The 11,942-nt window shown below is 45.6% G+C and overlaps 2 protein-coding genes and 1 long non-coding RNA gene across 3 annotated transcripts; 1 reads left to right on the forward strand and 2 right to left on the reverse strand.

Annotated features, from left to right (window-relative positions):
- Window positions 1-371: 371 nt before the first annotated feature.
- On the forward strand, window positions 372-3,620 carry LOC137882336 (leucine-rich repeat-containing protein 74A-like). The gene is made up of 13 exons (XM_068724592.1): window positions 372-579; window positions 663-838; window positions 1,032-1,139; window positions 1,247-1,340; window positions 1,445-1,494; window positions 1,585-1,666; window positions 1,904-1,989; window positions 2,061-2,255; window positions 2,374-2,469; window positions 2,602-2,730; window positions 2,887-2,991; window positions 3,103-3,188; window positions 3,573-3,620. The coding sequence occupies exons 1-13, from the start codon at window positions 423-425 to the stop codon at window positions 3,592-3,594; spliced, it is 1,386 nt and encodes a 461-aa protein (XP_068580693.1). The 5' UTR covers window positions 372-422; the 3' UTR covers window positions 3,595-3,620.
- Window positions 2,202-2,666, reverse strand: LOC137882337 (uncharacterized). Its single transcript, XR_011103941.1, has 3 exons — window positions 2,622-2,666; window positions 2,430-2,467; window positions 2,202-2,320 (listed from the first exon to the last, which is right to left on the reverse strand). It is a non-coding gene; the product is annotated as an uncharacterized lncRNA (long non-coding RNA).
- Window positions 3,621-6,542: 2,922 nt separating the features above from the next.
- LOC137882361 (dihydrolipoyllysine-residue succinyltransferase component of 2-oxoglutarate dehydrogenase complex, mitochondrial-like) lies at window positions 6,543-11,906 on the reverse strand. The gene is made up of 15 exons (XM_068724639.1): window positions 11,758-11,906; window positions 10,462-10,495; window positions 10,130-10,172; window positions 9,954-10,018; window positions 9,787-9,861; window positions 9,600-9,655; window positions 9,390-9,498; window positions 9,065-9,202; window positions 8,888-8,955; window positions 8,702-8,799; window positions 8,401-8,531; window positions 8,218-8,291; window positions 8,040-8,123; window positions 7,765-7,932; window positions 6,543-7,567 (listed from the first exon to the last, which is right to left on the reverse strand). The coding sequence occupies exons 1-15, from the start codon at window positions 11,818-11,820 to the stop codon at window positions 7,433-7,435; spliced, it is 1,341 nt and encodes a 446-aa protein (XP_068580740.1). The 5' UTR covers window positions 11,821-11,906; the 3' UTR covers window positions 6,543-7,432.
- Window positions 11,907-11,942: the final 36 nt, after the last annotated feature.

Below are 11,942 nucleotides of genomic sequence, written 5' to 3' on the forward strand. Positions count from 1 at the left end.
ATCCTGTGAGTCACAGCCGTTAAACCCTCATCTTTCTGTGACTCGTTACACTCGAGAGAAAGTGACAAAAACTCGCTCAGGTGAGCTGCTTCCTCTAGTCTGAATAGAGAAACATTAACGTTACACTTTAACGTGAACGTGTTTAAAAACACGGATCCTAACTAGTTTTAAATGTACGTTAAAGTCCCCTCTTCAGACGTTGGTCTGCTGTAACCGACCGTTAAGTCTCAGGTGATCGGTTAGCTAACGGTACCGCTAGAAACGGTCTGAACCTTTGTGACTCGGTGTACGTTGAGTTTAAAACGGTCTCATGCTGTAGTTCGGTTCACATTGTAACAGAAAAACCTTTCAGTAAAAGCTCACACCTCTCTCCTCGGACCGGCGCATGCGTAGTGCAGATACAGGTGACCTGGCGGCTTGTGATGGATCCCTGTGAGGAGGTCACCGAGGAGCAGCGAGAGGAGGAGCAGCAGCCATCTGATCAGACAGGCCTGGCCAACGGACACCTGGACCGGGTGGAGACGCCAGCCAAGGGTGAAGACAGTGGAGAAGAGTGGGACAGTGATCTGGAGACAGACAGTAGGTTCAAATAGCCAGACATTCATTGACAATGGACACCTAGTCTTCAACATTCACCTCTTTCTGCTGTATTCCTCTTTTAGATGACACCCATCAGAACCAGAGTCTGACCCGTGCGGAGCGGTACCTGCAGGCCTGCCGGAGGACGGGCGCCGTCCCCGTGTCCTCCTTACTCCGTCACTTGGGTGAAGCCAGTCTCAACCTGAACCACTACGGACTGGGACCGCTGGGAGCCAAAGCTCTCGCCATAGCTCTGCAAGTAGGGCTTCAATCCGTTCATCTACACTCACTGTGACGACCCACTTCAGTACAGTAACCACCAACGTCAGTCATCATTGACTAAATTAAGGATGGTTGAGGTAAGAGTGTTGAACTGAAGTTGTTCCCTTTGTACAGTTGGTGTTGATGCTGTAGCTGTATACAGAGAAAACACTCATTCCTTCATGTTCTAGAACGACGGCGCCGTTACAAACCTGGAGCTGGAGGACAACGCACTTCAGGCAGAGGGGACACAGTCTCTGATGGACACGCTTCAAACCAACACCACCATCCAGAGTCTGGTAACTCCTCTCACACCGTCCAACACGTCAGTCCTGACCTGCAAGAGGAGCGGACGATTTGTGCATCTGATCGACTGTATTCGTACTGATGCTTGTCTCCGTCTCAGAATCTTTCCAACAACCAGCTGCACCTTGATGGAGCAAAAATCATCTCCAAAATGCTATCAGACAACTACTACATCAGATCCATCAAACTCTCAGGTGACCAACCGAGTCTTTCACCCGTCGACATATTTGTATGTGCGCCTCTGAACACGGCTCCTCTTTAAACTAGTCATTCAATGAACTTCCACTTCTTCACTTAGGAAACGGTTTTGATGATTCTGCTGCTAAATGCCTCGCTGATGCTTTAAAGGTTAGGACAGAGAAGTGATCTGTTGAGCTCATGAACACATCCCATCTAATGAAAGACGCATCAAGCTTCATCGTTTCCTTTTATTCTCAGGGTGACTACGTAGTCAAGGAGCTGGACCTCAGTCACAACCACATCTGTGACACAGAAGGACACAACCTGGGGGACATGTTAGGTACAGTCGCTCATCTCTGACTGCATCAGGAGAATGTCGCTGCTGACGCCAAAGTCCCCAAAATCCCTGGTGTTTAAAGAGATATTTAGCACTGAGGATATACTACTGTATATACAGATTCTACATCAAAAGTTCATTTTAATTTCAGCTTGACTTTAAAAAGACTTCATGAATAATGTGTGGGTTCAAGTTTCAAATCTATTGAGACCTTTTACATTTCTTTCTCCTTTCTCAAAGCCACAAATGTAGGCATGGAAGTCCTAAACCTGAGCTGGAACCACCTCTGTCAGGGCGGTGCAGTGGCTCTGAGTGCTGGACTGAAGGTGACACTCGGTGTATATTTAACGGCCCGTTCTCCCATCACAGCTGTTCTTCACTCACACCTTTTCTTCAGAGCAACTCCACTCTGAAGCGGCTCCGGCTGTCGTGGAACGGTTTTGGCCCCGTTGAGGCGGAGTCACTGGGTCGAGCGCTGAAACACAACAGCACGCTGGTGCTGCTGGACCTCAGCAGCAACCGCATAGACGATCAGGCTGCGGCGCTCCTCTGCCCGGGCCTGGCCACCAACGCCACCCTCAGGGTGCTCAAGGTGAGCGGACGGAAGGGGAATCGAGACGCGCTGGTATCCTCACGTTTGATCGGCATCGCTGCAATCTGTAAAGTCACGCATGTTAAATGTGAGGTCTGTGTGTCTGTGTTCTGCTCAGCTCTCCCACAACCCACTGACAAATATCGGAGCTCTGTCGCTGCTCAAAACACTCACAGAAAACAAGAACTCAGCCGTGGAGGAGATGGATCTTTCTGTAAGTGCAGAAAAACTGTTTTCACCTCTGCATATGAGCTTAAGTGTGACTCTTGTCTGTATGTGAATATGTGAGGATTACATCTGACTGCAGTACTTTCACACATGCTGACCATGTATACGTGTCGTGCAGACAGTTTTTGTTCGTGAGACCTTTGTGGAGCTGTTGCACAAAGCCCGTCTGAGGCGTCCCGGTCTGGTTGTTCGGCACAGCGTCATGAGCTCCGTCACCAGGAACATAACGGCCCTCCAGGTCTTTCAGGTGAGCAGGAGGACAGAGAACTCTGCTGACAGATACGTTAAGAACTGGGATACTAACAAGATTGTGTTTAAGCTCAAGACCTTATAAAAATTGTCTAAAGCATCGTAAAAAAAGGATATCTTCTGCTCGTGAAACATGATCCGGTTTCTTCCCTAGAACTTCCTCAAAGAGCGACATGAGAGCATCCTGGACTTCTTCCAAGCGTTGGATAAAGAAGGAACCATGAATGTCTCCACCTCTGCCTTCAGGAAGGCTGTAAAGGTCATCATATATTCATACATCAATAAGTACAACAAATCTATCGCAGAGAAAGTACTTAGCTGGTCTGAAGTATTCAGAGTCACTATTGTACAGATGTTGTCATGCATGCAGGAAGCCAACGCACCTCTGGATCAGCGGCAGCTGGAGTGGTTGATCAAGAGGTTTGATAAGAAATGCACAGCCACCATCAGCTACAGGTGAGTCTGTGGCATCATCCCTTTAGTCGTCCATTATTTACCATTCTTATGCGAAGAAACACAAACCGTAGTAACTTTTATCATTTAAAAATAAATTCAGTTCTCGGTTTGTATTGGACCAAAGTCCTTAGTTTTAAAGGGCCGGGTCACCCACATAGAAACAAAATGGGCTTTCCCTGTTTGCCTTTCGGTTCATTACCTCACAGATCCTTTCAGATCTATTTGCCTGGATGTTGAAAGCTGAATACATTTTGGATTTCATTGGTTTAAGTGACTCATTGTTTGACTAAACAACCCTAACTGGAGGCTCACTTACAGGCTCTGAAACAGAACCGGTGGTCTTCAGTGCTTGGAGTTCACTCAGTCGTCGTCTCTTTGTTGCAGTGAGTTTGCTGAGCGTTGGTAGATCCAGACTACAGCAGCTGAGAGGAGCATTAGGTGGACGTCTTCTAATAAAACCCAATGGAGTCTCTCATTGGATTGTGTTCTTTATTTGCTAGCAGTGTGACTTTGAAAATTCAGCAGGTCCTCCTCTTTCACCATACAACTCTCACGATGGGGCAATTTCACATTTTTTTCAAAAATAATTTTTAGCATAAATAGAGCTACTCAAAAGGAGGTTCAACTGACCTCACAAACCCAATGGTAATGTGATCCACTGACAGGTGTACCCTAATAACAGCCCCTCCCCTCGCCTTCCACCGGGGTCCTTAGCTCAACCCAATTCTGTCCAGCATGAATACTTGAACCTCTGACACCAACCAGCTGCACCCACCTGAGCACCGCCAGCTGTGCATGCGGCTGGGCCACAGGGTCCTCCGCCTCATTCTCTCCATCCAAAAATAATCTTGTGGTATGACAACAGAACAGAGGAGGAAGAAGAAGAGCGCTGGCGTCCATATCAAAGGAGCGAGAGGAGGAAAAGAATGGGGCCAGATGCAAGCTAGTTGTTTTCACCACACCGGTTAGCTTTGAATGAAACGGCACCGTTATGAATATGCATCACTTCAGCAGGCCCTGCAGAGTGGGTTTATTAAGGGTGAATTGTCTCAAGGCGTGATATCCCACAGTGCATTCTGTTCCTGTCTGGTGGCTCCAGCGGTAACCAGAGGAGACAATGACGGGACGCACCGTCTCCTTATTGACTCACGTGTCAACGGCTTGACACCTAATGCTGTGGGTCATGAAGACACTCTTCTAAACCAACATCCCACTTCATTTATACATTTTTATATATATATATATATATATATATATATATATATATATATATGATTATATAGTTTTCCTTAAAGGGGTTTTGTGAAGATATGTTCTGAACCCTGTGTGAACTGTTGAAACAAGAGCTTACCCTGATGTCTCCTTGTTCTGCATCTCATCTCATCCCTTCATTCGCCCACTGAAAATATTAAAGAAATCAGACCGTCATGCACCTTCATGTCTGATTGTTAAATATACTCGTTTCTGCAGTGTAAATGACAGTAGTTGAGGATGAAGCTAACGGAGACAAAGCTAATAAAGTGAACAGTTAAAAGAACTTGGTGGTCTTTAAAGGGTCTACACTACACCAGCAGACAGATTTGACTAGAGTTGATTATTTGCATCATAAACTGAAGAGTGAACTTCCAAAAGTTCTGAACATCTCATCGCATGTGCACAAGATATTAACACTGGATATCAGCAGAACATTTGTCGTCTGTTATGAAGGACTATAACCGTACCTGGTCTGTGGAGCCTCTCGTGGTCAACGGTCAGATTGAGTGATCCTGTCAGAACCAGCAGAGACGTGTGAACTGTGGGTCCTGACGGGGGAAGTTTTACTTTACTTCATGTACCTGGAACTCCGGCTGCTATTTCATGCTTTTCTGTTCATATCTGAATACTACACCTAACGCAGTTATGATTTTGATTTTGGTCCATTTGTTGCTGGAACGCCGTTGTGATTAATTTGGCCCGGACTGCATTCATGAGGGATGCGTTCAGAATTATCAAACTGACGTAAAACCCACAACAGGATGTCAGGTAGGATCAGCTGGTCCATGCTGACGAGGATCATTCATCTGACAAACGGTGTGAAGATGTTCCACTGGATGAAGAGCACATGAAGCCTTCACTCTTTAACTTCACAAGTTTAACTTCCAAAGGTAAAGGGACGACTTAAACTCAAAGCACACTTTGTCCCAATTGGACTAAAAGACAATTCTTTATATCTGACTGATATAATTATCTATTTAGAACTAACAGAATAATTTAGGTAAATGATCCCTCTGATGTGGCTTAATGAAAACAAACAGCTAGCTGCCAATTCCTAATGGGCCATCTTTCATGTGAATGGACACAAAGACTTAAAACCCACATCTTATTGAGCCGTGCAATTGGAAATTCACAAATTTGGCCAAATTTTGAAGAAGAAACAAAAAACCTGCCAACAAGCCCTTCAGATATCTATGCACCCACTGGCACAGGCTGCCAATTACCACCATCTCGAAAGCGCTAATGGAATCTTGAGCGGTAATAAAGTAAATAATTAAATTAAAGGGACCCTTGTATCATTGTTTGCTGTATTCAGGCCCATTAGGACCTCCAGTATTCTCATGGTAATCTAATGTTTGGGTTTTTTTGTGTTCTCATAATGAATTCGATGTTTTTTCCTCCAAACAGTGTTGTTCAGACATTTGTGTAGGTGCTGGCAGAGAAACAAAGACGTACATCGGGAGCCTTTGTCCCCCGTGATTATTAAAGTAAACAGAAATACTGAAGGGGCGTCGCACACAGCTGCACACACTCCACACTCCAGCCTGTGTTTGTGAAGTGGGAGAAAAGAGCCAAGCAACCCTGAAGACTTCGTCAGAGACTGGCCATTATCCGGAGCTCCTCGAGGGCCGGGCGGCCGGCCGGCTAATGAGGCTTTGAAGATCGGTCTTCTGCACAGAATTCATCGGCAGCAGAGAATTCGGGGGAGCAAAATAGATTTGGCACGAGATAAAATGCTTCAGCCAAGAAGAGCTCCCCCGCCTCGGCCTGTGCTTTTATCACGACGTCGATATATTCCAGTCCGTGGCTGAAGGTGGAAAGTTCAGTTCCTCTCGTTGTGCCATCGTTTGGTCTTCAGACAGTTTTAGGAATAATGCTCATCACGAGTTCCCAGAGCTCAATACGACGTATTCAAATGTGTGAATATCGATATTCACAACCCAAAGAGATCCCATTTTAAAACCATACAAAACAAAGTAAAGCTGGAACCTTCAGACTAAAGATCACTGATGATCTGAATTGTTATTCATGGATTAGTCACTGACAGAACGAGACTTAATGTCTGGAACACAGCATGTACAACGTCTGAAGACACTTCAGTAAAGAAAACTCTCCAGATGTTTAATGTTTAAAATTGTTTCTTTAAATAGATACAAGTGTTTTATATATATATATATATTTAGGAGAGCACAATGAAAATCTCAACAGAAAAACCTGCTGCCAAATTGTGCTTTTTGAACACGATTCCCAACATATTGAAGAGTTTTGTACAGTTTGAGGGGCTGTTCTTACTAAGAGAGAGGAGTAGTTTGATCAACACTTTGATGGTCAAAGAATCCACAATTATTAATTAAATGAAAATGATACACAGGACCCGGATGAACATGATCCAAACAAACAACCCGGTGTCCCGGTCACAGAGTCCCTTTTCCAGACTGTTGCTCGTAACAATTACTATCAGCAAACCGAGAACATTCTTTCAATCCTGTGTTACCATTGAAACATCTTGAACTAATCTGCGTGAGCTCCGGCTGTGGAAACAAGAGGCACCGACTAACGAGCGGAGGAGAAAGTCACGCAGCCCAACGCTGCCCGGAGAAGCCATTTAGTTTCAGGATTGCACGAACGTGACAAGGATGCAGTGAGCGTTTATCTGCTGCCTCCTATTTCCATCTGAAGAGCCCACGGCTACGACGACACACCCATGGGTCATTATCTGAAACTTTTTAAGCCCGTGTGCCAATTTATGTCCCAAAACGTGGAACGTAAATGTGAGTAAATTGAAATGTAGAAGAAACAATAACCGGCGGAAGATGGCAGAATGAAGCCAAAGCCCATTTTAAAACTACGTATCTGACCTCAAACCTCGTTATACCCAAGAGGTCTGAAGGAACGTTTAAAGGGACAGCAAAAGATTTGTTTTTTTGTACGACTTGTGCGTGTTTTGTGACGTGGCGTTGGTTTACATGAGAGTGATGTGGTTACAAACATCACATGTCCAGAAGCAGCACGCGGGGATCTTCCACCGCCGCTTTGATCTTGCGTAGGAAAGTGACCGCTTCTCTGCCGTCAACCAGCCGGTGGTCGTAGGTCAGCGCCACGTACATCATGGGCCGGATCTCAACCTGCCGAAGCAAAAAGAAGGCAGTTTGGAATTTGGAAACCAACAGATCCACATCAGTGTGCAGGATCACCGTCTGTCTGGGCGTTTCCTCACGTCTGTTGGAGACTTGTCTCTATAAGGCTTCTTCTTCTTTGTTTTTATTTCACGTGGCGTTTAATAATTAAAAGCTTTCACCATCTATGCACACATAACTCTCACCTTGCCATTGACGGCCATGGGTCGCTCGAAGATGCCGTGCATGCCCAGGATGGCGGACTGTGGCGGGTTGATGATGGGTGTGCCGAACATGGAGCCAAACACGCCCCCGTTGCTGATGGTGAAGGTGCCTCCGTCCATGTCTTCAACAGCCAGCGCGTTGTTACGGGCCTGAGGCACGCAACACAAAATGGTAAATTAAGTAGAAATTGGTTTAATCAAAATTGCATTGCGGTCTAAAATGACGAGCATCTGGGACACCTATTGCATCTCTTTACCTTTTCTCCCAACGCATTAATGGTTTTCTCAATGTCAGCGAAGTTCATAGTCTCCACGTTACGGATCACCGGTACAACAAGCCCCTGAACAAACACAGGAGTCTTCAATGGTGCCCAGCGTTCAGCAGCAACAGTGTTTAACACACAAACGTAAAGTTGTACGGAACAGAAGTCGTACCTTTGGAGTCGCCACAGCGACGCTAATGTCTACATAATCCCTGTAGACGATCTCTTTGGTTGAATCATCAATAACTGCAGCAAAACACGGAAATAAAGTTTGTTAAAAACTACACTTGGCTGTGCTGCTTCAGGGAACGTTTCATTTTCATCAAACAGTGGAAGTGAGCCTGCGGCGTCTTACCGGCATTGACGGCAGGCTGGTCGGTCAGAGCGTGAGCAGCAGCCTTCACAAACGCTGACATGAAACCCAGTTTGATGTTGTGCTTCTTCAAGAATGCATCCTTATGGATTTTCCTCATGTCCTGAATGTTGCTGAGGAATAATTGAGACGGTATTAGAGAGATGTTGTAATCCTATGCTTGTAAATGAGACATTGAACGGTGAGCAGGGTGTTTAGTGCGGAGGCTTGTGGTCCTAACAGGCTACGGTTCAGACCAATGTAAACACTATGAAGACAGCTGGAACAACGCGGTCAGGCTCACCCCATGTCCACCTCATTGAAGGTGGTCAACATGGCGCAGGTGGTCTGAGCCTCCTTTAGCCTCTGGGCGATCCTCAACCTCATACGGTTCATCTTCACCTGGACAGAAGAACACACTTCACTGTTTACAATATTAATGTAACAACAGAAACAAAACACACGCGTGAGTCTGCAGCGGGTGTGTTACCCTGTTCTCTCCTCTGCCTGCTGATGTCACAGGAGCTGGTGCTGCAGCCGTGGGCTTGATGGCAGAAACTTGATGAAGGAAAGACAGAATGTGACAATAAGAGCCAAACACAGTAGTATATATTAAATAAATGCTTTCTGCAGAATGTTTATGTATACGATAAAGACGGAAACACACCAGGTTTGGCTTGTGCAGCCTGTGGAGGCACTGGAGGCACTGGAGGCATTGCAGTGGGAGCTGAAGCTGGAGGTGGAGGAGGTGGAGCTGCAGCCGGTGCCTCTGCTACTGGGGAGGGAGCAGCTTTGGCAGGAACAGCTGTGGAAACACAAGTGAAGAAGGACACATGTGGTACGAGTGTCATGATCCAAACACATCAGACGTCAAGCATCATAAACGTACTGCTATAATAACGGTCGTGAGGCTCAGGCGTCACGCTGCCTCCAGCTTATTAAAACAAACACAATTCAGTTTAATTCAGTGATAAAATGATAACCGAGCTCACTTCCTTTCCGGAGTTTGAAGAGGGCCATCCCTGATTCTACCTTTCCTCCATCCGGCACCAACAGCTCCTCAATTACACCAGCTGCTGGAGCGGGGACTTGTACCGAGGTCTGAAAGTCCAAAATACAGACGAGGCTTTCAAACTCTCTTTAAGAAGAAATACATAAATACGAGGGATGATTTTAGGGTCGATGGTCCTTCTTGTTCATACCTTGTCCGTCTCAATTTCACACACCACTTCATCTTCAGCCACTGAGTCGCCCACCGCTGAAACAGAACCAATGAAAGAGCTTGGATTTGATTTGCAGACATATGATCACTTCAAACATTTGGCTCATTGGTAATAGAATATACAACACCAACAACATTTTACCTGAGATATGTTGACTTGTACTCACCTTTCTCCCACCTCACATCCCCCTCTGTAACAGATTCTGCAAATGCCGGCGTTTTGACTGTGACGACCTCATCCCCTGTACAAAAGACCCAAAACAACCCCTGCTGTCACTGAAACACAACAGAGTGGTCTTCAATACGTACTGTTGACAAGTGATGAAATACATACTGTGGACAGCAGATGTCTTGAAGTATCTGATGTGAAAGACATTTGCTGAGGATGGAAATTCACATCTAAAAGTCAAAGGAAAAAACAAACAATTACTTGTATTTTTTTAGACAAATGCAATTGTACAAACCACACAATACTTTCAAAGACACAACAGAATGTTAGAGAGCACTTACGGTTGAGAGTTCCTGTAAACTAGCTGGCTGCAGACAGGAAGGCCTGAAGAAGAAAAACAGAGGAAAAGGAAAAAGAAAGAAAATCAACAACAACAACTGCTTCTCCTGAGGCTGTAACATGAGAGATGAGTGCAGTTCTCTCAGAGCTGCAATTAACCACTTGTGGGCTCCTAAGAGATCTCAGGCAAGCATCACTTATTCTGCTTTGGATGATCCACTCATAAAGCTTGTTTATTCATGAGCAACAAAATGAAGACTGCAGGTTTTAGATGTTGCAATAGGTTCTCAAACCAAGCTGAAGGTGAAGTGTCCTTCATCGGAAGCACACTTACCTGAAACACTTTGTCGGACCAGCACATTATTTGCCTGAAAGCATAAAAAGTGAAAAATCAGTTTCATATGTTGTGTGTGAATTCCTCATGGTTTTGAAAGCCGCTTTTAAAACCTTCTGAATAACCTCAGCAGTAAATGAGGAACCTCCTTTGCCTCAACTTTCAGTTTAAACCACCGGATTCTCCAACGCTGACTGTGAAGTGGACCATGAGTCACTGAGGGGATGTTGAGGGCAGGGCCTCTAGTGAAGAAGCCTGGTTAGTTCTGGCTGCTTTTTCCGCTGACGTTTGTCTGATGGAGTCGCTCGTTTAAACCTAAACCCGACTGATGTGGGATGCCGGAGGAGGGTGGAGTAGTCACAAATGAATCTTCTACAGTACAATGAAGCATGTTCAGGCATGCCGCCGTCACGTTTCTTGAGTTTTTGGTTTCTCTGACTCACTAACCAGCTGGAGGTGATCATGAACCATGGAGAGCAGAGCGTCCTGATGAACCACCAACATATTGAGTTCAATCCAGGCTTTTGTCTTCTTGCATTAACTTTTTCCACTCTGTTCTGTTTGAGTAGTATCCATGGCAACAATTCTAGAACAATACATAACAGCAGCACAGAAGTGAGCGCCTCTCTCCAGGACTCTCAACACAAACATGGACATTGTAATCTTCATGAATGTATGCTTGCATATCTGTTGTTCTAGACTACATTATTATTATTAACCAAGTGTAACTAATAAACTGTCAACTGACTGCATTCATAAACACCCCAATGCAGCACATGATCCAGCACAACAGCCCTTTGAAGCAGGCAAGACACACGAGTAACTAACTACCGTCGGGATTATGTTTCAGCTTCACTACCTGAGGCTTAAAGCACTGAAGACACAGCTGAAACCTGAAGCTCGAGCACATACATGTCAAACATGACATGGGCTATTTCTGTCACGTTAGCTACACACGCCTCAGTCTTACAAACACGACACCATAACAAGCTAGCATTAGCCTGCCAAGGCTGCTAATTTACTTCAAAACCAGTTATAGAGAAACAACAACAATGATGTAACTTGCGGGGGGCACGACGTTAAGACCCCCTGTTCAACGGTCAGGTAGTTACCGGGATACTGTTATCTTCTCCTTGAGCTCACTGGCAGTGTCTGACTGTCTGCCCTTGGTAACTTTGCTGAGGCCCTGCTTCACAATGCTAACGCTAGCATTGAGCTAATTAGCTGTATCTCGTTTTGATCAGTTCCAAATGGTTTCAGAGTTGATACAGCGGCTCAGCTAAGTGTCCCACCTACCTGGCTCACCGCTGACAGAGAACGACCGAGCGTCCGGTATGCACATCTGGATCGCGATAACATGACGCTAGCTGTGTAGCTGTGTCCTCTTTAGCTCAGTCTGACAGCGGGTTGAAGGAGCCGGACGGAAGCTCGCTCCGAAGCGCGAGGGCGGCGCAGGTGGGAGGAACCACTGCGGCTGACCG

Source organism: Cebidichthys violaceus, unplaced genomic scaffold (assembly GCF_023349555.1).
Source record: "Cebidichthys violaceus isolate CVI_PGR_0920_01 unplaced genomic scaffold, fCebVio1.0.p SCAF_31, whole genome shotgun sequence".
NCBI lineage: Eukaryota > Metazoa > Chordata > Actinopteri > Perciformes > Stichaeidae > Cebidichthys > Cebidichthys violaceus.